The 27,243-nt window shown below is 41.8% G+C and overlaps 1 protein-coding gene across 5 annotated transcripts in view; it reads left to right on the forward strand.

The window, feature by feature from the left end:
- The first annotated feature begins 1,192 nt into the window (after positions 1–1,192).
- LOC102206573 (forkhead box protein J3) overlaps positions 1,193–27,243 on the forward strand; it is a 73,492-nt gene continuing 47,441 nt past the window's right edge. For 4 of the 5 annotated variants that reach the window (XM_005732974.1, XM_005732977.1, XM_005732978.1 and 1 more), the window contains exons 1-3: positions 1,193–1,477; positions 10,404–10,527; positions 10,847–11,333. In XM_005732974.1, the coding sequence (XP_005733031.1) occupies positions 10,968–11,333 (366 nt within the window). In that variant the 5' untranslated portion in view covers positions 1,193–1,477; positions 10,404–10,527; positions 10,847–10,967. Of the gene's footprint in view, positions 1,478–2,518; positions 2,555–10,403; positions 10,528–10,846; positions 11,334–27,243 lie in introns of all 5 variants that reach the window. The other variant, XM_005732975.1, reaches the window with a different exon arrangement.

The raw sequence follows: 27,243 nt of genomic DNA on the forward strand, positions 1-27,243 counted from the left end.
TGTCTGTCTGTCTGTCTGTCTGTCTGTCATCCAGATATACGGAGTAAAAGGGCAACAGTGTACAGCCGCTGCTCCTTCACAGTGCCCAGGCTCTGACAAAATATCCCATCAACCATTGCAATCAGCCCCATCATCCAGAGGAGTGCAGCAGTGAGTCGTTTATAAGCCCGGCGCTGATCACTCTCGCAGTGTCCATAAGGGAGCAAGAGTGTACAGTTGATGGAAAATACCATGATGTACTGTAACAGATAAAGCCGTTGTTCACAGTGATAAAGAAGCCTGGCTGGTGTTTTGAGTCTCAGAAGTGAGGTATATGTGACTACGATGACCTGGATGACTGAGAACCTTCACAGACATATATGTGACCGCACAGCTGATGGGCAATGTCTCAAACAAACATGTTGGGATGCTGGTAGAAAATCATTTGTGTAACTTGTAATCGCTGTGTATCTGCACTTATACACGCGTAACACAACGACATAGCAGCAGGAAACTGAAATTTGAATGAAAAGATGGCAAACATATAAATATGTATATATAGGTATAAAAGATTCCGTTTCAACAAATTGCTTTAACTGTTGTCCTCTCCAGGTGGGTGCGCTGTGCCTGCATGCAAGCCTTTCTCATAATCAACAAATTATCGGCATCCAGTCTAAACTGGGGAATACCTATCACAGATAAGACATGACCACAAAGCCCCAAATTTGTTTCTGGAGCAGAACAGCGTGATCTGAAGCGCCACTAAATGCAATTATCTAGCTCCTGCACTGCCACAAAGTAGACAGGGAAACATACTGAAGCATGTTTGCTTGTCTAAGATAATTTGGAGTTTTGTGGCGTGTGGAAGGTGCGGGCAGCCTCTTTCTTTAGTTTTATCCAACCGGAATGAAAGCGTCAAAGTCACTGGCGTGCTCCTGTATTAACGATAAGAACTGTATCCCACAATAACAGGCTCATTTAACAAATACGGCACAGTGGGCTTCTATTTTTAAAACCATATGTCTATTCAAATTATATGTTAGGCGTTTATTTTAGTCATAGCAGTGGTAGGCATGTCCTGGCGGAATCTCATTAATATTAAAACTGGGAACTAGTTAAATGGATCTGATTTCATTTTTTTCCTATTGTGGTGCATGAATTTATCTTCAACGTGCTCCGGCTGGCGTTGGAAGTAGTTCCGGTGGTTTAGCAGCCGAGCGGAGCACTGAGACCCGGGATCTTTGCGTTGATGAGCGCAAATGCGAATAGCGGGTCGAGTCCTCCAGTCTTGACTTGTCGACTGACCACAGCAGCGGTCAGTTTGACGCCTGCAGAGCGCCGTGCGCACGCAGCCAGAGTGACAGCGCAAAGGCACCACAGGAGCTTTTTTTTATGTGTGTGTCTGTCTTCGAAGGGGATTTTCAAGTGCAGAACAGCGTCTGGAGCTGCTTGAAGCAGAGTGCACAAATTGAGCCGGTTCTCGTATTCGCGTGCGACGGTGAGTAGTCCGTTCACAAGAATGTTTGAATATGTTGCTCATTAGGATTTGTGACAAATGATCGCACAGCGGTGGTGCTCAAAGCCAGCGGTTTTTGTTTTGTTTTTGTTTTTTACTTAACGGCAGGCCATGACAAGTTCGCTGTCTGTGACAATATGAATGCATGCAAGCGTTGCATTGTGCCGTTATACCACGTCTGCTGGATAAAGTCAACTTCCCTAAGTTATTATCTCGATGCTACCGTCGGCACAGCCAGGCTGTCTGCTTACAAGACTGTTAGGAAAGTGGTGCTTAATGGAACAATTATCCAAGCAGTGAATTGTACGGGACGCGCAATACGCGGAGGACAGTGCCGGTCAGAGATTTAAAATAAAAGACTTTTGAAGTGATAACAGGGGAAGCATGAAGCCTCGCAGCAGAGGCTTACAGAAAGCTGAGCTCCACAGCGATGCAGTGGTCTATCCATAAAGCAGTTCAATTGCTTTATGTTTGATATATAAATATATATAATAGCGAATCAGTTATGCATTAACAAAACACATTAATCTTGTAGCTCACATAACAATGGAAGGAAAAAGTAGTATAAGGAAAAATGAGCCTTTTTCCTTGTAATTGGCATTGTTTAACAGCGTGAGGTATTTTATAAAAGTTTAGATTATATGAACACTGGCAGTGTGTCAGTAAGAAGCTGTCTGTCAGTGTTTGTAGATGCTGATGTCTTTGTTCGGTCGTGGATTTCAGAGCCTCTCCGTGTCAAGTTTAAGAGAATGTATTAAGGATATTTAATGTATATTGTATTAAGACTTTAAAAAAAAGACCTAACCCTGATATATACTTTATATATATTGAGAGGGAGAGTATGAATTTACTGAATACTTTAAAATAAATGATTTGAGCTACTTGAAGATATTAACAGTTTAGCTGATGCAGACACAGCTGCCCTTGAGCCATGCATGCAGATGACTTTTCTTTAGTTTTCCAGCGAGCTGAGTTTGGTGATGGTCCAGTTTTGCTCATTCACTGTGGATTTCTTTTCTATAGGCTGCCCATGAAGACACCATAGCTTTAACATCAAAGGTAACCGTCTAATACCGACAGGACTCTTTATCTTACATTATGCTGCAGTATCTTTAGCTAGCCAGTACTATACAACTTCATCTCGCCAAAAATATTCAGACAAGGGGAGTTGGGGTTTGTGTGTGTGCGCGCGTGCTCGTGTGACAGACTGAGGAAGCGTTAGAAAGAGAAAGCCCTGCTCCTGATTTGGATGCGTCTCTAATTCCTATCAAGATGAGAGCTGTCTGAACAGATTTCTCTCATCATTATTTGCTCTGAGATTTACTTGTGCTTGTAAATGGTGTTGATTGAGGGTAATTTGGCTTTTTAATTGCTGAACAGCTGCCACACTCACTGCTGATTGCCATTGTAGACTTTCTCAGTAGATCACTCATAGACCCCTAAATGCCTCATTAAAACGTTATGCAGAATCTCATGAAACGTGGCGAGAAGGAACCCTTCATAATGTTTTACTGATTTGTGTTTTATCATCAGAAAGGTCGTTGTAATTATCGTCAATGTCAGCAAATGCAATGCCAAGAACCGAGTGTAGTAATGACTTTTTGAAAGTTGAATTAACGGGCTATTTGTGGATGCACTACAGGCGTTTCAGTCTCTTTGATAAAGATGAACTCCATATGCCAGTTTTCAAATCGTATCTGCCTGTCAAAATTTTGATGTTGTCTGTCTGCATATTCATTATGACTTGTAATATATTCTTTTTGCGTGACTTCACAAGACGTGTTGAGCAGCCAGGCTTTCTTCTCAGTGTCTGCCAAGAATGATTTGCCTCCCAATTAAAACGTGATGGAGTTTGAGACGCAGAACTTCCCACAAATTTGCGACAAAAGTGGGCTTTGTTAAGCAGTTTATATCTCTTAAGAAACCTACACTTGGTCTTTTTGCGTCACCCTGTTGAATTAAAAAAAGAAAGAAAGAAAAATTACAGTACACATACACACATCCTCAGCATTAAAGCTGCTGACAGAAAAAAGTGAATAACACTCATCGCAGTGCAGTATTGTGCTGGGAAACCTTGAGTCCTGGCACTCCTGGTGTTGACATTACTTTGACACATACCCCACATCTAAACATTGCTTCAGACCGACCACTGCGACACAGTGATGACTCTCCCTGACAGCAAGCGCTTCTCCCAGCAGCACAGTCGGCCCAGAGCACAACCCAATCCCAAATGGAGGTCCCAGTCCCATCAAGGGTGAGCGGGATGTTGGGGAGCAAATCATGGAGAGGCCCCACATCCGGCAGCGAGACATTACAGGGCAGCTCAAGAGATTCCGTGTCCAAAGTGGGCTGTTAAGTTGAATCCTGTCTCATCTTAACATTTTTATTTGAATCTTTTCATCCATTCCACCGAAAACCACCATCTGTGATGTACTCACTGCTCTGATTTCAACAGTTCAGTCACTGCTAACCAGTTCTTCCCATTTCATTTTTCCCCCTTACCATCAGGGTGATGATGTCGCTGTTGCGGCATCTTCGATATCATTCAGCTTCTCTAGTAAGTTTGTCCTGCGGTCAGATCTACTCCGACTCCACCATCTTAGACCGCAGCCGATGGTTCTCCTTGTTCTGCTGCGAGCTGGAGAGCCACACCAGCCAGAGTCTGCTGCAGGCGGAGAACTGCAAAGCAGAACAAGAACTACGATCGACAGCTGGAGTCAGAAGAGTTGGGAGTCTGTCAGTGGGATGAAACGCTCTCTGGAGAGGCAGTTAAATATACTGCTTCGATATTTATTTGTCAGAAAGCGGCAATTAAAGTGTTTGCGGAGAGGCACCTTATATGCGCTATTAATTAATAATGCATTAACAGAAAAAGAAAAGCCCCGCTGCTACTGCCACAAATAGAATCTGTGGGAAACGCTGTGTCGGGACAAGCGGCAACTTTACGCATGAGGCAGGTGGTTTTATTGTTCTTGCAGATTGGTGTAGAATCAATCCCAGCATCCTGGTGCCTGGGCGGTGCTCATATAGAGTTTTGCTTTATTGATTAAACCCAGCATGATCAGTGTTAGCACGCATTATTTCAGTCTTTTTTTTCTCTTTTTTTTTGCAGCTCATAAGTAAAATCCAATCTCTTTGACGTGCTGTGGAAAAATATTTTGCCTGAATTTACAGCAGCATTGACGCCTGTAAGCAGACACACTGTGTGCTCGCCTTATTACACATGTGCTGTTAAAGACGGTCGGTGTTTAACCCTGGAAAGATCTGTTTGCTTAATGAAGAACTTAATAAGTAACAATATGCTTTTAGCAAACACAGACACCCACGCTCCTCTGTTACACAGATTGATCCCTGAGAGCCATCTTCCACTCTTTATCGTGGACACTTCCGCTAGAGGGGTTGTAATTTAGCTGCCTTGCTCGAAGATAGCGTGGCAGTAGCTATTAAAAGAGGTGAGGAGGTGGTCTCGTTTGGTTTAGCAAGAAAACCCTTTAATCTGCCTCTGTAATTACCAGGCCATTACTGCGTTACTAGGGCATCAGGTCACTTTAATTACCTCCGGTCAAATCAATAATCAACTGTTTAAATAATTAAAGTGATTGCTTAGATGACCCGATGTTACCCGTAGATATGAAAAGCGTCATGCCCTGGCTGCTATACATTGATTAGCCACAAGATTAAAACTGGGGTGACCACCACCCCATCAGCCTTGTACCTGAGCATCCTGCTTGATCTGATTTGGATCTGGGGAGCTTTGAAAGCCTCGGGGTCTCTGTGGTGTTCCTTGAGCCGCTTCTGAGCTCTTATGCCGATGTGGCGAGGCGTCATGTGCTGATGTGCTGTCTTTTGCTGTAGCAAAGGGGAGGGAGCATGGTCTGCAATCATTTTTAAGTGGGTGGCATATTTGAAAGTAACATACACATGAATGCAGGAACTGAGGTTTCCCAGCATTACGCTGCATTGTAATGAGATGATTATTAGTCATACTTGATAGCTGTTCATTTCCCCTTTTAGTTGTTTTTATGTTTTGGCTGATATACATATCTACGCAGATGATGTTTGGCAATCTAACGCGGCGGTCTCCGTCGTCTGGCTGGGAAGGCGATATTTTCGACAAGGCATTAGAGCAGACTTTCTCTCTTTTTAAGTCCCTCTAAGTTCCCTGAGTGCTCCCAGTCACTGTGATTTTTTGTCATGTCCCCAGGAAAGTACACATAATTTGAATTCGAATGTAGCAAATCCTTTTATCTTGTCAAAATCCTCTTTGATTCTGTTAGTAAAAGCATTGCTATGATTTGGAGGGGGAAAGAAAAAAGAAAGATAAGTAAAAGATAAGATAGGGGATGATCACTTTTAAAGGGCCGTCATTTGGATTGAACTCGCCAGCAGCGTTGCCTGCAAGACGAGAGATGCAAAGCTTCCACTGCTAACCTGATGTAAAGCTTGCATCTTGCACAAGCTGAGAGCGCTCTGCTACTCTGGTTAGGTTTTAATGAGTAACAATTGTTAGCCAATTTGCATGTAAAACAATGCAATTATAAACAAGCATCAAAAAGCTGTAATACTTCTAAAAAATGTAAATGACTCTCCATTATAAAGTGCAACAAAACCTAAGCCATGCCTCCAAGCCAGGGCCTCTAGGTTTTTGGATGCTTGCTTCCATTATTAATGCTATTCACAAGCCAAACTTTTTAGGTTGGTGCAGTTGGGCGCTTTAATCTATTTTTGCTGTAAATTAATGAATTTTTAAAGAGGACTAGTCCTCGCTGAATAGGGCTGGATGTGGGAATGTAGTTTTGAGTCGTGGTGACGCAGTGCTATAGCCCTCTTTACTGTGCGAAGCGTGAGTTCACAAACAGCATCCCATCGCTCTCTCGGGACCTTTCGTTGGGGGATTTTTCCGAAATGCTGCACTCCTATGTTTTATTTATGACAAAATATGCCTTTTTAACTTTGCCGTTGTCAGAATCTGGAATTTTGATAGCTCTTTCCTAGTTGGTGCTAGTAAGTCTTCTGGGTCGCTAACTCCCTCTACCTTGGCAGATGTTTTCAGGTGTAATGTTCTGTGTGGGCTTAGCGAGTTAAATATTTTATTCTAGGCCTTGAGGGATTCAGTGGAACCTACTGATTTTTCTTGCCTTCTTTCAGTCAGGTTTTCTTTCAGACTTGAGAAAAACAGTGTGAGTCAGTAATGTTCTGTTTCAGTAGCGATGCCACCGGATTGACTCGGTTGACACGAGCCAGCCAGCAGGTTTCATACACACACACACACACACACACACACCCAGAGGAAAAAAAAATGATTAAAGTGTTGTTCTGTTATGGATAAATTATTATCCTTGGTATGAATGTATCCACTTTTTTTTCTTCTTCTTCTTTCTTTCAAACTTTCATTTTCCTGACCACTCTCTTCTTTAAAGACTCAATGTATCTCACTGTGTAACAGTGCGTTACATCGATGCCTCTCCAGGTCTCCTTTTAAAAACAAGTAGACAGTATCAAGTTATAATTGCTTAACCCAGCTCCATTGAGGGATAAGGAAACAGCCACTGCGAGGGCATCTGATTTGCCTTGATATCTCATAATTGAACCTTTTCAGGGGTGTGCTTTCTGTGCTGAAGCAGAAAGTAATTAAGATGTTCAATACGGGTTTTTTGGACCTTTTCCTTCTTCCTTTGAATGGCCCACACTTTGAGACATGACAGCGCTCAGTGTGCCTACAGACTTTTCTTTTGACACATTAGCCTTACCCTTGCCAAGGCAGTCCTTCCCAGAAACCCCCTCTGCTCTGCACGCTCCGGGTGGGTATTTTGTCATTACTTCATTTTCCTCTGAAAATATTTTGATGCCTCTTTCCTTTTGGCTCCCTCCTCCTCCCCCCAGCCCACCTCGCTTTCTCTCACCCATCCCCCGTCACTCCATTCAAAGTTCTCTATTAAAATGCAGAACTGTAAAGCCTCTCTCAGTCTAAAAGCCTGCTAGCAGCAGGGGACTGTTAGCTGTTAGTGATGCATACAGCTGAGTGAGTGCATCACAGCTACAAAGTCTAATGGGTGAATACATTCAATCACACACATACCCTCAACTCTTTTAAAGGGACAATGTTCACAGTCATGAAAGCTCTATCCACAGTGCAGAGAGTGATGCGTTTAAATTCTTAGGAGGAAAGAGATTTCTTGTTCATAAATGTCTAAATCCTTGCTTTTTAAAAAAAAAAAATGCTTGTAATCTCTTCTTTAACTGCCAACTAATATATCACAACTGTCACACTAAGAAAGTTAATATTTTACATTCTTCTTTTTTTGTTCTTTGATGGGTGAAAGATAAGAAATCTAAAATATCTTGTTTTTTAAGCGTAATGCAAACCGCTTCTGTCTCTGAATATGCACAACCATACTGAAACCCTGTTTAATGAACCCGTGCCGTTTCTGTGTGATCCTCTGCCAGAATCTTCTCATTTCATCGCCACCTTTATTTCCTCTTCAACAACAGTCTCTTTGAAATAGATCTTGTCTGTATGTTGTTTTTGATGTTTCCTGAAGAGGGATGCAGAGTTCAGCCTTGTAAGGTTTTGACAAGTATCAGCAGGAATTGTGTTGTTTGCATCACTGCCCAGTCACCGCATTAGAAGTAGCGCAACAAGAAGAACCTTTTTTTTTTTGGGGGGGGGTGCTTTTTCTGATGGAGAATTTTATGCCATCATCAAACGGCAGACATAAGTGAACTATATGGGGTTTTTTATTCAAGTATTTGAACCAAAGGAGCATTAGCAATACTCAAACTCTGCCACTGTACATCATTTTAGAAAGTATGCACTGCTTTTTCAACATAGAAAACCATGGACAATTACTTGTCATGAATAAACTGTCCTTTCTGATAACATATTTGGCACTTTTTAATAGAGTCTAGCACTCAAACACGTATGCATTCGGTGTAGTATAGTGTATTTCTACAGAAGGCTGATGTCTCCCTGATCGGCAGAGATATACAGTGAGATCTCTTTTCTCCAGTTATCACTTTTCTTCCTTGATCCCTGTTGTGAAACACAGTCGATATCATAAAATAAAAGGCACAGTGCTGAGGTTAGCTTAGTCACCGTGGGCCCAGTTGACTGAGCCGACTAGGTAATTGGTTGCGTCTACCCGCCCAGCAGGGCTCCTCTCCCCAGAAGCCAAGTCAAGTCTTCTCTCTGTGCTCTCTTCTATTACTCATCATCCCAACACCTCACTATGCTAGCGGTGCGAAGCTACACCGTGCCACCGTGCAGCCAGCCCACGCTCCCAAAACTTCTCAACAACAGCAGCCACGGCAGGTCGAGGCTTGTGGCAGGCTGATTTGCAGCTTGAGCCTCCTTTTTAATGAGGGGAAAATAAGTACTTGTTGTTCTGTGTCTTGTGTGTCACCACCCCCTTCCCCACATACCCTGCACCACTGCAACTAGTAATGCTACATTCCCTTTAGCAAAAAAAAAAAAGAAACAAGAAGAAGGTGCACTAATTAAGATAGCTTCCTGGGATTTCGAAGAGGGGGTTGGAAGAAGCTTCTCCCACAGTGGCAGGGCCTTGAGGAGGGGGACAGGGGTAGTTTTGTGCAAAAAGCCTCATCGGGCACATCTCTTCTGTCAGTGCCGCTTTCCTTGCACTAGTCCCCCCCTCCACCCCTTGCCTGGGTTGTTTAGCTTGATGAGTCTGGTGCTAAATATGTATTTTTTTCCATGTGTAATTAAGCAGGGTTTTGCAGGAGCTGGGCATTTCACTTCTTTTCCTTCCTTGTATATTTTGCTCTCCAGGGGGATTGGTGAAAAGACAGACAGAGGGGTTTGTGTTCGTCTGTACGTTTGTGGTGGTAGGCAGGCTCATTGAAGTTCTCCCACCTTGATTATATACAGCATGAATGGAGACTGTGCGTGGGCCAGTGGGCTCTTTGTTGTTCAAGGACATTGGAAGGTTATTTCGCAGGATGTTGATAAAGGTTTGGCTGTAGATTTCTGTATTAGTAAGAGATTGAATTCATCCAACCATTATTAACTATTCAGACTCTGGGCCTCTGAGATTTACCTGTATCTCTTAGAGCGTATGTCGTTCCTTCTTGGTGCTCGCACGAAACGAGAAACTGATCTTGAATCAGAGCGAGGTTTGAATGCAGCATCTTCACTCCTGTGATGAGTAACAGTTACATGACATTCTCAGCCCAAAAGTGACAAATCTACAAATGTTCTGTGACTGATTGAAGTACAGAACAATTGGTGAGTAATTTCTCTTGGGTGTACCAAACAATTCCCTTTGTTTTGTCCTGAATCACGCTCAAAGTGCCCACTTCCAAAAAATAGTTCAGTCTCTGTGTAACAGAAGGTACAGTTTTAGGTCCAGTGTTGCTCTAAAAATAGCTTCGAAAATCAAATGTTGAGGGTTATTGAGGTTTCATTTTTTGGGTCTGCCTGGCAAGGACCTGAAACCCTGAGGGGGGAGGCAGTGGGGTGGTTGTGGACTTGACAGAAGAGTGAGGCACGTCGAGAGTCTGAGAATTAGAACACCGAGTGTGTGTTTCCGTGCGTGTACGCGTGTCTGTGTGGAGGGGTAGTCAGAGAGGGGAAGGGGACGAGCCTTTCGGCTCCTCCAGAGGGTTGGAATTCCTCCCGAGCTGTTCCCCCCATTTGGCAGGCACTTGTGAAAACAATTCCCCAGCTTTTAGTCACTCGGCAGATCCAATTGCCATTTCCACTTTGGAGGGAATGAGAGTGCGAGGCAATCCAGATAGACAGAACACAGAGAGAAAACGAGAGAAGAGTTTTAATCGGGTTGGACAGATGCCGAGGCCAGTTGAACGGTTGTGCGATATTAATATCTTATGAAGGATGTCTGGCAGTCCAAGCTCACCGTCTTGTGTGCTTTGTGTTTGTACGTTGCAGCAGCGGCCATTACAGAGGCTAAATGAAGATCTTGTGAACATGCACGAGGGACGAGCTCTACCTTTCACTTCGGTGACTTCCTCAGATGCTGTGGCCCAAAGAAAGATGGAAAGGAATGGGAAGAGTAAGAAACTTACCTCTTACCTAGTCCCCCATGCAGCTTTGCTTATCACTGTATAATTAATGCAATGAAACAATTTGATTAAAGTTTTTGTTTGTTTGTTTTTTTCATATCCATAGCTCACGGTGCATATCATATTTATTCACACTGTGACAGAACAAGTGAGCAACATGCCAAAATATTTAGTTTTCCATTATACAGCGCTGCACTGTATGCAGAGAATATTCTGCAAGTTAACATCTGTGTGTGTCTGCCAAGTGTTCTTTCTGCTCCAGCTAAAGGAGATGAATAGGCATAGTAAATAAACCTCCTGCTCTTCTAGGCTTGAGCCAAGACTGCTGCACAGAACCCATTCAGTGAGCCAACAGGAGATCCTCCATACGCCAAGTCCCTGAGCCGTGCATCTTCGCTTTTGACCCCTGACCCCTGACAAGACAAACACTATGACCTCTGAGCTGGAGAGCAGCCTTACTTCAATGGACTGGCTTCCCCAGCTCGGCATGAGGGCAGCCATTCAGAAGGCCGACACGGGACACCACCATGGCCACCACCACCACGGGCACCACCACCACCACGGGCACCATCACGGGCACGGACCTGGCAAGAAAATGGTACATTTGGACCCAGGAACAACACTGGACCAAGAGGAAGCAGCACAGCACAGAGATGGTAAACCGCCCTACAGCTACGCCAGCCTCATCACCTTTGCTATCAACGGCTCACCGCGCAAACGGATGACCCTCAGCGAGATCTACCAGTGGATCTGCGACAACTTCCCTTACTACAGAGAGGCAGGCAGCGGATGGAAGGTAGGACAGGATATAAAAACTGTGTGTTTTGTTCTTGTTGTCTGCAGGTAAACTGGTTCTAATGTGAGTCTGATTTCAGAATGGGAATTTTTTTTCACAAATTATGATGGCTAACAGTTTTGTAATATTTTATTTATTCAATGATTTATTTAGGTCTGTCTTTCAGCATCTTTGTATGTCAAATTTATAGCGAAGCTGAAAGGATCCAAAAATGCTCCAGGTCTGATCATGTGGTACATCACCAGCCTAGTATAAAGATTAAACTGGGTGGTTCATCGAAGTGTACTTGATTTTAGCTTTTTCATTCATTCAAGACAACGACATGGTCAGTGATTTACTATTAAACAATCTTCGTCCTCTTATTTTAAAGGTTCATTCGCTGTTAACCAGCAAGCTCCGGTCTTTCCTGTGTCATAATCATCTGCAGGCAGACTCCACAACCTTGAACTGCGACAATATACAATGTTGTATATATACACACTACCCAGTGTGTTAGTTTTTTGTGGGGTTTTTTATTTAAACTCTATAGTACAGTTAGATGGATGTATTGACATTTAGTCAAGGCTGTTTTTTTACGGCAAAACTTTTCTTGCATTTTTACATTTATTTTTCGATTTTAGTTGTTTGCCTCCTTTACTATTCAACTGATTAAACGATTAACTGTCAAATTGAAGATTTATATACAGACACTGATGAAGTTTATCATCTGTTAGGACTGGAGATAATCGACATTGTTTGGTCATTGTTAGATGCTGTAAAATAAACCTCCAGGTAGAAGTTTGTATTTTTATTCTGGAGCTCAGAATACTGCCGGCTTCTATTAAGCATCAGTCCAACATGCTTCGTTAAATGCTGTATCTTATATCAGTCAAATCGATTATATGTTTTACATCTTAGACATTTTAAGCTAAACCTAGATTTGCTAGGGGATTTGTAGGGGAATAGATTGGACTGAAAACGGATACTGGATACTTAATTCAGGTTTCCATGCTATTTCACACCCATATCCTACAGAACTCATAATGCTAGTGATCAGAATGCATAACCCTGAACCAGTTGTAACCCAGAAGAGCACAGAACCCTGTTAGTGAACCAAGAATGATTGACAGATGCATTTCGTCTCATTCAGATGACATTATTAAATCCTTATGCAAATGTAGCTATGCAAATCCTGGCTAATATGAGCAGAAAGGTGGCTGTGTTATTGGAGACAAATGAATAGATCCCTGCGGTTGTGTCTTGGGGATTCTCTGCCTTATTAGCAAAGAAGGGAATGGATATAGTCCTTCTCCTGACACTGGAAAGGCTGTCTGCAAACTATCAACCAATTCATCTCTCTGAGAGCAAGAACATTTTTCTTCTTCTCTCATTATTTCTCAGTCTTACGCTTTCTATCTTCATCTCCCAAACACTTGCTCTCCACCAAACCCCCTCTCCCCTATTCTCCTTCACTCTCATATTCACTCACTCACTCCCCTCCTCTCTTCTTTTCCCCGCGTCTGTTCCCCGTCTATAATCTTCAGCACACCGTTCCCTGAACGGAGGCATGCCAGGTACGGAGACAAAAAGGTTATGATAAAAGCCAGGTTGTGTTGGAAGAGCTTCTTACCAGTTAGCAGGATTCAATCAATTAGTTTTCTGTTCGGATAGAGAGAACGGGGGTTATAGAGACCATCCAGGATTTCTCTCGCTGCAGCTCATGACTGCCTTTCCTGCTGGTTGTATTTGAGTGCCAGTATGTTTTAGTATCCCGTAATTATACAGCTAGATTCATTGATTTGTGTGTGTAGCTGCATTCTAGTAGCATCATTAAGGCGCTATGCTGATGCCGTTGCGCTTTCCTTTTCACACGTTCTGGCATTTGTTCACTACACTCGTGCAGGGAGTTTTTTGCAAGACACATAACCCAGAGTTTTGTTGGATTCTTTCTAGGCCAGAGCTCTATAAAACTACACAGTGTTTTCATTTGTCAGTATAGATCGATTTAATAAAATATATTGTAGACTTTTAGACTATTATGTTAGCTAACGTAACGCTGCATTTCACTCTTTGCATCCATCTGCTGATTGGCAGCTGTTCACATGCTGCCAATCAAAGAAAGATTTCTCTTAAATATGGAGGAAGCCAGCAAGAAGGAGTTGTTGTAGTCAGGTCGAGTGTAAGATATATAGAGATTATTTTGAACTGTGAATCATCCAAATCGACTCAAGTTGAGTGCAAGAAAATAACTTTTACTGTTGTTTAACTAACTTCATTTTTTTTATCACTGTTGTATATATAAATTCCTGCAGCTTATAGCATAAGGCCTTAAAAAGGTGCCTGTAACTATACTGTTTTTACACTTTATCGTGCTGCTGTAACACAACAATTTCCATTGTGGGATCAGTAATGTATCTATCTATCTATCTGGAAATGAGCATGATTGTAACTCTCTAAGAAAAAGGAGTTTCTGCCTAAAAAATGTATCCACCTGCTTTCAACGTGAAGGGAAAAGAGCACGCATATATTCCGACATGAGTGCACCAAATCATATTTAATGTTATTTACATTTAGCAATGAATGATTTAGCTTTCCTTCATCACTGGACATACAATTTGCCTACTTATTCGTAGAAGTGAGCGATGTAGCCTCAAAATTGTATCAAAATATACAAATTTGAGATAATTGTATTTATGAAGATACAGGGGGGGAAATACTGAACAGCATTTTGTAGGGGATTGCTGCTTTCTGGCAGCAGCATTTGAAAGCCATTTTCTATCCTTCTTTTCAAATGAGCTGCTGTCATTGATGACAATCAAATGTACTATACGCAATGGCGTTCAACATAAAAAGGTTCTGCCATTTTTTTTATAGTGCATGTTTGAAGTATATTTTTTTATTTCCAGAAAAAGAATCTATATAGCACAATTAAGTGGGCTACATGCTGATGTTAAAGGCTAGAAACAAAGTATTGGTATCGCTACTTGTGGATTTCAGAGAGCACCAGTGTCGCTGTCGCGTTGTGTCTGAATGGCCTTTTCATAGTGCAATAGTTGTGACACTGAATAAAGTAAATGTAAGCACAAAAGCAGCCGCAAGTGAAAGATAATGCAAGTGCTTAACACTTTAGTTACTGCTTTTGCTAAACTAAAGGATTTTAACCTTGTATCTCATCAAGCACCTGCACAATATAATTGAAATTGAAGAATATTTTCTATCTGAGAACGTTGAGCTGAACTTTTTAACCAGTTGCTTAAATCTCTCCTTTTTTGCACAATTCGCAAAAATGATGGGAAACCATCATTTGGAGTGCAAGTAGCGAGCATTACATTTATTTATTTAGTTTTGTTGCACATCAATAGCTGCTAACATCTGCTTACATGCCTTTTTGGGCTGGTTATGCTCAACGTTTTTTATATTTTTGCCTCAAGGTTTGTTGTTTCCACTTCCACTGAGAACATATTTATTGCACATTTTGCAAAGTATTCAGCTTTGTTGGAGGACGTTGAAGTAGCTCCCTTTTTTAGGTACTAAATTGCCATTGGAAGCTGACAAGCTGATCTGGCTCTCAGACATGCCAGGGCTTGCGTTCTTGTTGCTAGGGAACAAAACACATGGTGTCGCTATGTCATTGTTATCAGGATTTTCTTACTTCTTTGTTGTTCTTTCTAGCAATTTTTAAAACAAATGTAAAGACAGATAATGAGATTAATAGGCTGATCAAATCACTTTCCAACTTTTTACAACTAATTGTTGCAAATGAGGATGCTTCTGTCCAGTATAAGATCACCTTAGGGCCAGAAAGCCACTTGTAGTACACTGGTTGAACTCTGATATGTCTGAGAAGAGAAAAAATATTTCAAAATCATCAACCTGCAGATGAATTAGAACTATAGATGTAAATGTAAGTCACCACGATGAAGCTTTTTTCCCCTCCCCCCCCCCTATATTCATCTTTGAGGAAATGGCTATAAACTTTTGCTTCCTGGATGACCCAACTCCTCACTGTCAGGCCAGCCGTGGCTTTCACAGGGAAAGTTACATAAGTCCGGTTCATTCCAGTTCAGGTGATTGCTGTCAGCTGTACACAGTAGGAGACAGACACAAGGATTGTCTTGGAGCTACGTTCGGCAGACAGTGCCGGGCTCGCTCGTGCACACGTTGCAAACGCTCGCTCTCAAGAAGCGTGTTTTCTGCATGTACCGAGCCAAGCTTTCAGAAAACACCTCATACGTGGTCTCTCGTGTTCGCCGTCTCCTTCACCCTCTGCCGCACGTGCATGCATGCGCGCACACAGATACACACACGCACACAAGCTTGTACACTTGCAGAGAGAGTCCCACTCAGGTAAGCAGTGTACGTGTGCAGTCTACAGATTACACACGGGGAGCTCAGCAGGAGACGAGATGGGAGGTGTGTGTGAGTGTGTGTGTGTGTGTGTGCGTAGGGGGGAGTGCTGTCAGAGAGCAGAGGAGAGTTTTACTACCCAACACACGCACTCCGTCTGCTCTGTATGATAATGTGAGAGTGCAAGAACGGCAGAGTTGAAACCAGGACACACACACACAGCCATACACACCGTAAACACACCACACCGCACATCACAAACGCAAACACGTTTACCAACTTCAGCATACAGTCGTCGACCGCCGTGAGATTATCATACGTGTGGCGTCTAGACTCGAGCCATGCTTGCGAATGCAGCACGTTAAAGAGAGGAATAATTCGCTGTTATAATCATGTAAATTTCCAAGGTCATGAGATTTTTGTGTCTTAGCTGGGGAAAAAAATGGAGCGCTCTTTTACATCTGAGAAGTAATGATGACAGGCTTCCTCTGGAGCTGTGGAGGAGATTGAGAATGTGTAATCAAAAAAAAAAGATGAAATTAAAAAGCACATGCATGCATAAGCGATTTGTTTACAGACCTCGTTAAAGCTTCTAAATTCAGCTTGTGTAACATGCATGCGTAGCATTTCCGTATTTTTGTTTATCTTTTTTTATTTGGAAGCGGAGGAATAAACTGGAGTGGAGATTGGAGGGGAATGCAAACGGTGTTGCATCAGGCTGCGTCATATTATTTTGTATCACTGCAACAGCATTATCTCTCTTATGTTATCTTTACCAGCCTCACCCTCTCTCCCTGCCTGCGTCCCACACCCTACACTGCTCTACTTTCCCATGCCCTCTGTAGCCCCCTCGCATCCTTTTCACACCCACGTGTCCCTCCACTGTTGAATCTACCTTTGCCACAACTCATAATGACTACGCAGCAGGAAACCGAAGCCACACAGGAGTTCTTTTATCTTTTCTTCTGCCTTTTTGCCTCTGTTCACTTTGTAAAAGTAAAGTCATCTGTAATTAAATACTTTTTTTTAATTCCAAGATAGATAGATAGATAGATAGATAGATAGATAGATAGATAGATATGGGAACGAGAGCAAGTTAATGAAATGCAGCAACTAGAGGCAATGGGCAACTCAGCTGCTGAGGGCATCTTTGATCACGAGGTGTGCGCCCTGACCGCTTGGCCATCAGGTCAAGCTGTGCAGTCAGGATTTTAAACTTACTGCTGACCTTCAACATGTGGCCCACAGTGTTTTCTATTTAGTGCATTTTGTTTTATCTTAATTAGCTTTCATTTTATGCAGTTTGAATATTTTTAAATTGCACTGCCTTTATTTGTGTTGCCAGAGGTTGTTTTCCTCACAATATTTTCCCACAAAATAATGTTTTCTAGCTCGGTGGATAATGAAGTTCCTCTCTTTGTGTTAAATCTTGAAAGGATTAGTCAAATAATAAGTCATTTTGATAGTGGATTAATAGTTTATGGTCTTTATCGAGCAAATCAAACTGGAACATGTTTCATTGTGTTCGCTGTGGCAGTTTGTTGCGTGTGAAAGATTCAGGGCATTCGAAGTAGTTTATCTTTTATCTATGGTTTCCAGACATGAAGCATGGCACTATACTGGCAGACCAGCTAATCTTAAAGCCAGTTCACACAGGCTGATAGCTCAGATGATAACTTTCTGCACATCCAGTTGGCTGTATGATAAAGCTCACACTATTTGGCATATTTAGTTTGCCACCTGTTGGATTGGCAAGCTGCTTTGCAACCCGCCCCCACCCCATCCGTTGTAATCCATGTCATATCTGTTGTTAACATAGCATGTCTGCTGTGTCCTGCGTGCTGATTCTAACCCCCTCTTCCAGCTTTCTGCACATACACAAGGAAGGACAGAGAAGGTCAACGCTGGCAAATATAAGTTACTTCAGATAGAAATCTGCTTTTGATGATAGCGGTCCTGACTTAACAAGCAAATTAAGATTGCTCTGGGAGCCAGAAAAAGCCCTTCCTCTGGGTTTTTTTTTGTATATTTTTGTTTATTTTAATGGAATTATTAAGTAAATTTCTGTATTCGCTATGATTTTGTATTCTGAATATAATGCTAGAAAAATGTGACCTACTCAGACCTCATCTTAACATTATATTATCTTTGAAATGTGAAGGTCTTCCTATTACTCACCGCTTAAGAAATGCCGCCTAGACCTGTACCTTCACCAAATGGCAGTCTGCACTTACTCACCTGCTCTCTTGCAACCCCTGTGGCCTCAGGCTAGCTCGCATGCAGCCAGGCTAATTGGCTGCAAATTAGCAAGGCCTAATGTGACGTTGTAAAGGGCAGCACTGGCGCAGTGGCCTTTGGCCTTTGGCTGAACATTGTATGTCATAGACAATCACCTGATATGAATCAGCACCAGGCCATTATTCTGAGTCCCGTCCTTTCATGCCTGCTCCAAGGGAGATCTGCGGCTGAGCGCAGTGAAGGTCGATGCTCGATGTCAAGAGTACTTAAGTATGTGGAGGAACTCCAGTGTTGTCATTGGCTGCAGGGAGTCATTTTGTTGCTGTAGGTGCACTGAAGCACCTAAGTTTGTGTCTTATGAGCACATCTCCATTTTTGTCACTGTACAGTCAGTGTGTCTGCACAGCTCCAGTGGTGTAGTGGTACGTGTGTACAGGGTTGGATATGTTTCTACAGCCGCTGTGTGTTTCTCCCCCACATTACTAAGCGACATAGAGCTACAGAACTGTGTCTTACTTACCTTAATCATGTACCTTACTATTCTCAGTTTGCGTGTCACGTAAAACCAGTTGGCTGTACAGATGTGTGTCTGTGCACATCTGCACTGCATCATAATGTTAGTGCATGGGCCCGCATGCTCTGCGCTCATGGTTAACTGATGAGAGAAGCAGCATTGGAGTGTTACTTTAGTTCCTGGCCGAGGCTTTCGCTTCAAGGAAGTTGTTAGAATGTAATGTCTTATGGGAAATTTGCAGTGATCGTGCATGAAGTGGCTTAAGCCACAGGGAAGTGCATTGCGACGGTAGTTGTTAAGCTATCGTAATAAACCATGTAGTGTTCAGTCTTCAGTATAGGTATGCATACGCTTCAGTGCAGTAACTATCTGAAATTTGAGCGCTGTGTTCATTAACCTTACAAGGAAAAAACAATAAAGGCTGACAGTGGCTCTCGTTTCCTTTACTAGGGAGAGGGGAAAAAAGGCAGCAGTATTTTTATTGTATGAAATACTCTTAAAAAGGGTTTTTTAAAGCTCTCTAAACTGGAAAAACCGCATCATTTCACGAAAACAAACACCTCAATCTCTTGTAAATATATGAGAATATGAAATAAATGTGCACTGGCCGATGCAGAGAATTTTGTTTTGTGTTTCAGTTGTGTATACATTTACACGCTGCATACTTTCAAGTCACAGAAATACACCTAAACTCCTCATTATCCTGACAGATCCATTTGGTAAAGAGGAAAAAAAAAGAGGACAGACTATTTGAAACATCCCACTGAACTCCTGAATGGTGTTCGATTGCATGAGTTTCTTCTTTGCGTTGACACCAAAGTAGAACAAAAGCACGGGCTGACCACTGTGGGGCACTGCAATAAATTAAATTAGTGTTAACAGACTCACTTTTAACACGACTAGAGCAAGTTGCCGTGGGAACTGCCCTACTAAACTGGCTGGTTTCTCATCGCTGCTTGGAGCAAAACGGCGCTCATGCAACAAATGCTGTTAACTTCCTCTTTCTGTTAAAGGTCGGCTGTTAAAGTTAATGACAAGCAGTTGTGGCCACAGTTCATTGTTCACTTTTAAAGGGATAGTTTACTCAAAAAGTTAAGTTTAGGTGTTTTTTGCCTGGTAGTGCTGTTTATCTATCTGGGTGTTGTTTGGTTGGAAAAAAATTTATATGATTATTATTATTTTATTTTAAGAAATCAGTTCATGATTTTTGGAAAGAGACATTGCTTCCAAGGTTTTCTTTAGATGGGCAACTCACCCTGATGTAGGGGAAAAAAACTATTTATTTTTGGTGTCTGTGAAGGTTCTCAGTCATCCAGGTCATCGTTGTCAAAGGAGCTTGCAAAGCTATTATTATTTATTTATTTATTTATTTATTTATTTTTGGTGTAATATGTTTATTTAACTTGGACTTTGACAGTTCAGCTTTGATGGTGAGCTGTGAAGCAGTCCTAGCCCCTGTTCTTTTTATGAGACGATTTAAGCCATAATATATATAAACTTCCACCACAGTTGTATTTAAATATAAATTGCTGCTATTGATTGAAAGGCAGATTAAGATAATTAGCTTTTTTTTCCGTTTTAAGCTGTGTCCACACTCGCACACATGCATAGATGCAACTATTAATTATACTTGTGTACGAAACACTGCTAGAGCTTTTAATTACATACTAATCACTAATATGAGTCTCACTATTAAATTCTTAATTAAAAGCCAGGAATTTCTCTTGCTATCTCCTCGAGCATTTGGCGCTCATCCAACACTGTGTTTCCCTCTCTAACCAGTCAGGCCTGCAGCACTCTCCATATGGCTAATAATAGGCTTTAGGCCGGTTTCCCTAGCACTTTGGAATGCAACAGTTATACCACAGAATGAGCTTCTTCCCTAGTTATGGGGTTTGTTTCCTGTCTGACACGAGCCTGTTCTTTATCAGACCCTGGGTTGCGTCAAAGCGTGTCCTAGAAAAAAAAGCAAATGGCTGATGGTTTTCTGATTTACCAAAGTTAAAGCAGCCCTGCTTAGGCACAGTTTTTAGCAAATAACTGTGCCTGTGGTGCTTTTTTTTTTTTTTTAATAAAAAGGCATTCAAATGAAATTGACAGCGGTGTCAGGCTAAGCAGATTTAGTAATTTTATTTTTAGATTTTTTTTAGCTGAGGTATTCAGGGAGAAAATAAAAGCTACCTAACTTTAATGTAGATGAAAATACAACATTCTTAAAAACTAAAAATCTTAAAAAAAATTATTTCAGTACAGTAATCTGAAAAAAACATTTTCATACTATTCTTTGCAGGCCCGTAGAAAAGCTCAGCACTCTCTTTCTACTTCCATATGAATTAAGAGGGTAAATGGAAGCCAGGTGCTGCTAATCAAATGCATGTGATTAATTGATCATCAGCAAGTGTGATCACTGGTATAAATTAGCATTTTTGCCAGTTTGCTGGTCTGGAGCATTCAGCTGCATGCCACAATCTTCCCAGGAGTGGGTGTCCCAGAAAATTCACCCCAAGGGTCAAATGCAGTGCTCAGAAAAATTCCTAAAAACCCAAGAGTACATCTTTGACTCTGAAGGCCTCAGCATGTTAAATGTTAAAGTTCATTTCAGTACATTTAGAAAAAGGCTGAACAGTTATGAGTTGTTTGGAATGGTTACCAAGAGAAAGTCTTTTCTGTCTTAGGAACATGGCAGCACAACGTAGGTTTGCAAAGTTGCATCTGAGCAAAGCACTAGACTCTTGGAACAATGTCCTTTGGACAGATGAGGCCAAGGTGGAGATCTTTTGGAGAAAAACAACCACAGCATATCCGCACACGTCATACTAACGTCATACAGACAGTCATACAAACTGTCATACAGACAGTCATACAAACTGTAAAGCACGGTGATGGAAGAGTGATGATTGGGCTTGAACACCTTGCATCCACTGAGTTAACCATGAACTCCTCTGCATGCTAAAATACTTTAGACACAAATGTGAGGTTGTCTATCTAAAACTTGGCTAAAATCGGGTCCTGTAACAGGAAACTGATCCCAGCCACAGCAGCAAATCTACAGCAGAGTGGATGAAAAAGCAAAGACTCGTAGAGTTGCAACAGTCCAGAACTCAAGCAGACTGAAATGTTGTGGCAGGACTTTAAGACAGATATGAATAAACGAATGAAGTGATCCAAGAAGAGTGGGCCTGAAATCCTCCACAACAATGTGAGAGTCTAATAAAGCCATAAAGAAAGTTATTGCCGCTAAACATGGTTGTACAACCTAATTTTTTTCACATGACTATATTTATGTGGCTGCATTTCAGCCACATTGACATATAACCAGAAATAATTTTTCATATACAAGGGAGTGACACTGAATCGGAAAAAGAATAAAAAAACTAGATTCCTGCTTCTCTTTGCATCAGTAAACAAGAACTTGCAGACTACAGCCGGTATTTGCTAAACAGTCTGACAGGAGTTGTGCCTATTTACAAAATCTTACATTATTAAAGCTCTAAACTCAATAAACAACCACATAATATATTTGTTCAAGGCTTATAACTGTGTTAAAGATCATAAAACAGCAACAGTGCTGATAACCGCGTGGCATTGATCTCTATTTTATCATCTCAAGGCAATCTGCCATTGGTTATATTGACACGTGAATCACAGAAAGCCTGAACAGTAGCAGAAACATGGCCTTTACACTGTTCTGGACGGTGTCTGAGCAGATTAATATAGTTTGTGAAAAGGCTTCATATTTGAGTGATTAAAAGTCTATAAAAAATGAAGAAAAACGGGGGAAAAAGTAATTTAGATGGATGTTGTTTGAAAAGGCACCACGTTTTGGTGATTAAAAATCTGTAAAACTAAAGAAAAAGGAGGGGAAAAAAACTAATTTAGATGGATGTTGTGGATATTATCTATACCCACAGGAAATCCACTGCAGTTTCAGTAGTCATGAACCACGCAACCTCCCAACCAGCTCAACACAACCCACCTAATTAACAAGTTTAGAAATCAGACTAGAATAGCCTTCATTTCTTCACGTAAGCATGATAGAAAAGGGCGGCTGTCAAACGGCATTGGGATGCATAGTACAACCAGTGCACTCCTTCCTGCCTGTCCTCCTACCCCTCCTTCCTCCTTCCCTGTTCACTCACCTCCTCTCCCGGAAAAGCTGGTGACAGAAGCTGTCACTTCGCACACAGCCCTCTGCTTGAAACAACCAGCAACAGGAAGTCTGCCACTGCGACCTACTTTGGTCTCTGTGTTATTTTTGAAACACTATATTAAAATTACACCTGAAAGAATTTTGTCTTTCTAAATTAGTTGTGAGAGCAGAAATCCTGCTGATGTGACACAGGAAGGACAAAGGCTGGGAAAACTGGGATGATCTCTTACTGTTGGAGAGTATTTCTGCTGTTTATCTCTTGAAAAAAAGATAAAATAGTAGCACCATAATCACCGACCTGCTTTGTAAAATCCTATCTGTGAATATTAGAAGGTGTTTTGGCATCAGATAAGCATCGAATACATTAGTCTTCTGCTCATTCTTCTGCAATTCCCACTACAGTCTTCATCAAAGACCCTGTAAACACTTGGTTTTAAAATGTGTCTTGTGTGATCTGATCATGGCTGGACACCTGAGACACACTGCTGTTTGCACCTGTGTCTGTCATGTGTCTCTAAGGTGTTCGGCTGATCACTTTGGCAGTCAAGTGGCAGAACGGCTTAACAAAGACAAGCAAAGAAAAAAATGTTTCAAGAACTAATAAACATGCGTGTTCCTTTTCAACTGGTTAGATAGCGAGGATCAAGTCATGTCTAACTTGAAAAATGGTCAAATACAAGACTAAAAAGGACCATTAAGTGCTGCTTTGATGACAGAGTAAAAACACGTATTTGCTCCCTTCCTGATTTCTCAGCTTTTTGCACATTAGTCACATTTAAAAGTTTCAGATTAGTGAACAAATCTTAGTATTAGACAAATAACCCGAGTAAATGTCATCCCTCCGCTGGACACCGAAGTTTGTGAATGTGGTAACTTGAGACCAAGGCAACATAGGATTTTTAAAATTGATACCACATATGCCATCTACTAAAAATCTCAAATGAGTTTGAATCCTGGTGATCTTGATTTCAAGCTCTTAGGTCAACCTTTTCTGAAAATGTGGTTTACACACATACATATACCATAGACATGATTTTTCTGATTGAACTTTTTGGAGAGTGACAGTACTAATGAGGTTCTGCTAGTCAATTGCAAAGTCATTATATTTCCTGAGGCTCCTCCACAATAAAAAAAGAATCCAACCAGCAGATATGGGATCTGATAACTTGTTCCAGTTCAGATCCGATTCCAAGTTGGTAAAATTCCCTGATTCGTGAAGTTTTGCACCAAGTGAATCCCTGACCAAATCTTTTATTCATATTCTCTGTTTATTTAGGCTTCCGTGCATCTTTGATGCTACAGCATCGGAAGAACAAACAGAGCCGTCTATCCATTTTTGTACTGCCTACCTAATTCAGGTTTATGGGGGCTGGACCCCATCTTAGCTATCACAAGGTGAGAGGCAGGGTACTTCCTGGACAGGTTGCCAGTCCATTGGAGGGCTAAAGCAGCAAAGTGAAATCGTTTTTTCAAGCAAATATATTTCTAACATGCTATGGTAAGAATTTATCGCATTTTTGCCACAGCTTGCACACAATCGTAAGCTTTCAGTGTGCAGCAGGAGCAGGTTTACATCAGCAATAGCTGAACTGGAATATGACAGAAAGCATCCGAGAATTAAGCCTTTTGTCAAGTTAGTGGTGCAGATCCATGTTGTTTGAGTAGGGGTGACTGTGTTGGGTTTGCTGCAGTCAGTCAGCTGCATCAGCGGCAGATGAAGTGCGTGTCTTGATGCAATAATTAAACCAGACTGGTGTGAGCCTCTGGAAATGCAACACTAGATTAGTATAACCTGCAACTTGCTAAGGGCATCCAAGCAGTCTGTGTCTAAAATGACTCTAGACAAAATGATGTGGCAAAGCTGGGCCTGCTGGTTGGGATGATGAACTGCGTTTTTGAATATTTTTATTGTTTTGGAGCAGCTTGCTAGATCCCCAGAGACGGCAGAAACCCTGCTTCCACCTTGTCTGTGATGTTGTTGTTGTTTTTTTTGTGTGTGTATGTGTGTGTGAGTCACAAGTATGCAGACTCACTTAGGCCCTCTCCTTCTCTTTCCATCACACACAAGCAAGCAGGTTATGCTACATTCTGGAAACACACACACACACACACACACACACGTGTAGACACATTAACGCAGATGAACAGGTGCATGCATATCTGCTCACGTGCACAGGTACACCCACACACACACACGCGCGCGCTTACATCCAGACGAACGAACCAACAAACGTTGAAATGCACACACCCACTCAGGCGCACACACTTGTGTACAAGCAAACGCTGCACAGCCGCGCATACCTCTCATCTTATAGATGACTTGTGTGAAGTACTTGAGTGAGGGAGTGAAGAGGGTGGGGAAAGAGTCCATCAAATGAAATGAATATGTATCAGATGGAGTTTGAAGTAGTGACTTGCATTCAGCCCTGCATACTCACCGAGCGGCTGTCACTCCGTCACCATCAGGATATAATAAGGTGTCTCAATGATACTCAGAACCCAGGAGACTTTCACATCTAAGACACCTGTCCGTGTGCGCTTGTACCCTACACTCCCTCATCCAGCCGACTTCAGCTCTTTCTTTCTTTGTGCCTCTTGCTCTCTCCCTCCTCCCAGCTTCTACTCCTGTGCCTTACTTTCAAAACTTACATTTTACCCCCTCACTGTATGTGTTCAGCTGAAAGTTAATAAAAATCTCTTCTTTTCTTTATTTTCTCCCAATATCCTCTCCTGCTCTGGCTTCTTTCCTTTTTCACTCTTTCTCTAGCTGTGGTTCTGATTGTGCCTCTGTACCTCTCCGACACAACAATGCATTCATCGTGAAGGGCATGGGAGTGACTCTCGTGAATACTGTTGTGTGGGATTGCATTTGTGTGTGCACATCAGACCGACTAAGCTCCCGCCATAGGTTAAAACCCTGGCCAGCAAATACCCTTGGCCCTTTGGCCTTTGACCTCAGCCTCCCAGCAGACAACAACAGATGAGCAGAGGTTTCTGTGGGACTTATACCTTGCTTATTAGAGCTTTCCCAGGCTTTGTACTACAGCCTGCTGAAGCACATTAATGAATGTATTTTCAACCAAAAATGTAAAGATCTACAGTTTTTCCCCAGGCCTCAGTGTCTCAGTATGCTGGATTTCATCCATTTTTTAAATGTCGTCTTGTAAACTTTTAGTGACTGTAATCAAACCCTCCCCAAACTGCAGACCTGATGGGGAATCATTTAGTTTAGTGTGCACATTAATGCTTCAGCTATAACTCACCTCAGTGTCTGTGCATAAAATGAAAAAGATTGTTACAGCAGGAAACCTGGGGAGCAGGAAAATATTAAAAAGTTTTGTTTCCACCTTTATGAAACATCTCTTCTCAGGAGCGTTCAATTCTGTTGAGCAAATGCCATCTAATGTTACCACTTTGCATTTAACTCTGCTGGCATGACCCAAATCTTCCAAACCTACCACTTATGTAACTTCGCTCTTCTCTATGTGACCTGCTTCTCTGGCATGTCTACACCGACACAAACACACATTCACAAAAGCAGGAAGCTTCCCGCCTATGGCCAGAATATCTTCTGGGGCCTTTACCTTGCACTTTACCATATCTAGTCACACACCCACACATGCAGACAGGCTTTTTATCCTGTTAAGCATCTTTCTTTGATCATTTATCTCTTTCTACGGCTGATCCACACACATGCACAGCCTTATATCCCTCTCCTCTCTCCACCCGAAAGCATGTTTCCAAAACCTGACTTTTTGTCACACATCACATTATATCACATTGCATTTTGTCAAAAAGTCATCCATGCCTGTCAAGCCCGCCTTATATAACTACCCTCGTCAAGTCCAGGATGCTGCAGCCTACATTAGGCAGCGGCAATATCCATTAACCACATGTACACATAAACAGTAATTACAACATTATATACTGTGCACATGCAAACATCCACAAGTCTCTGTCATTATCTAATAATAGTGTGAAAGCCGTAAACTGCATATAAAACATGGATGTAGCCACATGACGTCAAACAGCCAACAAAATAATCAGTATAGAGTATTATGCAATGGTCTGAGGAGATTTCTTTATGCTTTCATAACAGGCAACTTTTAAATTGTATCATTAGACACTTTGTTGCTAGAAGCCTGTTGCGAAAATACATGATCTGCTCCAATTTCTTTAGCTGAATATATGAAATAGATAACACAATTTTACAGACATAAAATAGTATTTCTGCGCCAGCAAAGGATTTCCGAAGAGGTGCTGTCTAAAAGGTTGGCATATCTGAGCATGGTGTGCAGTGCGTTGTTAAAAGAATTGAGGAAAGTGAAGAAAAGAAGAAGAAGTAGTAGGTCTCAAAAAAAAAAAAAAGCCTGTCCGAACAGATCGACACTATCTGAAAGTCATGCCCTTACAAAATTGGGAAAAAAATACAGCAAAGACCTGAGAAATCCATCTGGAACTTCAGCTGATCCATCTACTGTTCATAGAAACCAAATTAAAGAAATGGTCTCAGTGGAAGGATGGCTGTCAAGAAGCCGTTCTAAAGGAAGGGAATCAGGGAGAACAGGCTGAGGTATGCCAAATTATACAAGAAATGGACTTAAAATGGGAAATTTTTGGCTTAAATCTTTGTCAGTGTGCACGCCTCCCAGTGTCTACTTCATTTATCTCCCTGACTATTC

This window comes from Pundamilia nyererei, unplaced genomic scaffold, assembly GCF_000239375.1.
Source record: "Pundamilia nyererei isolate P.nyererei 1_Seehausen unplaced genomic scaffold, PunNye1.0 scaffold00049, whole genome shotgun sequence".
Classification (NCBI taxonomy): Eukaryota; Metazoa; Chordata; class Actinopteri; order Cichliformes; family Cichlidae; genus Pundamilia; species Pundamilia nyererei.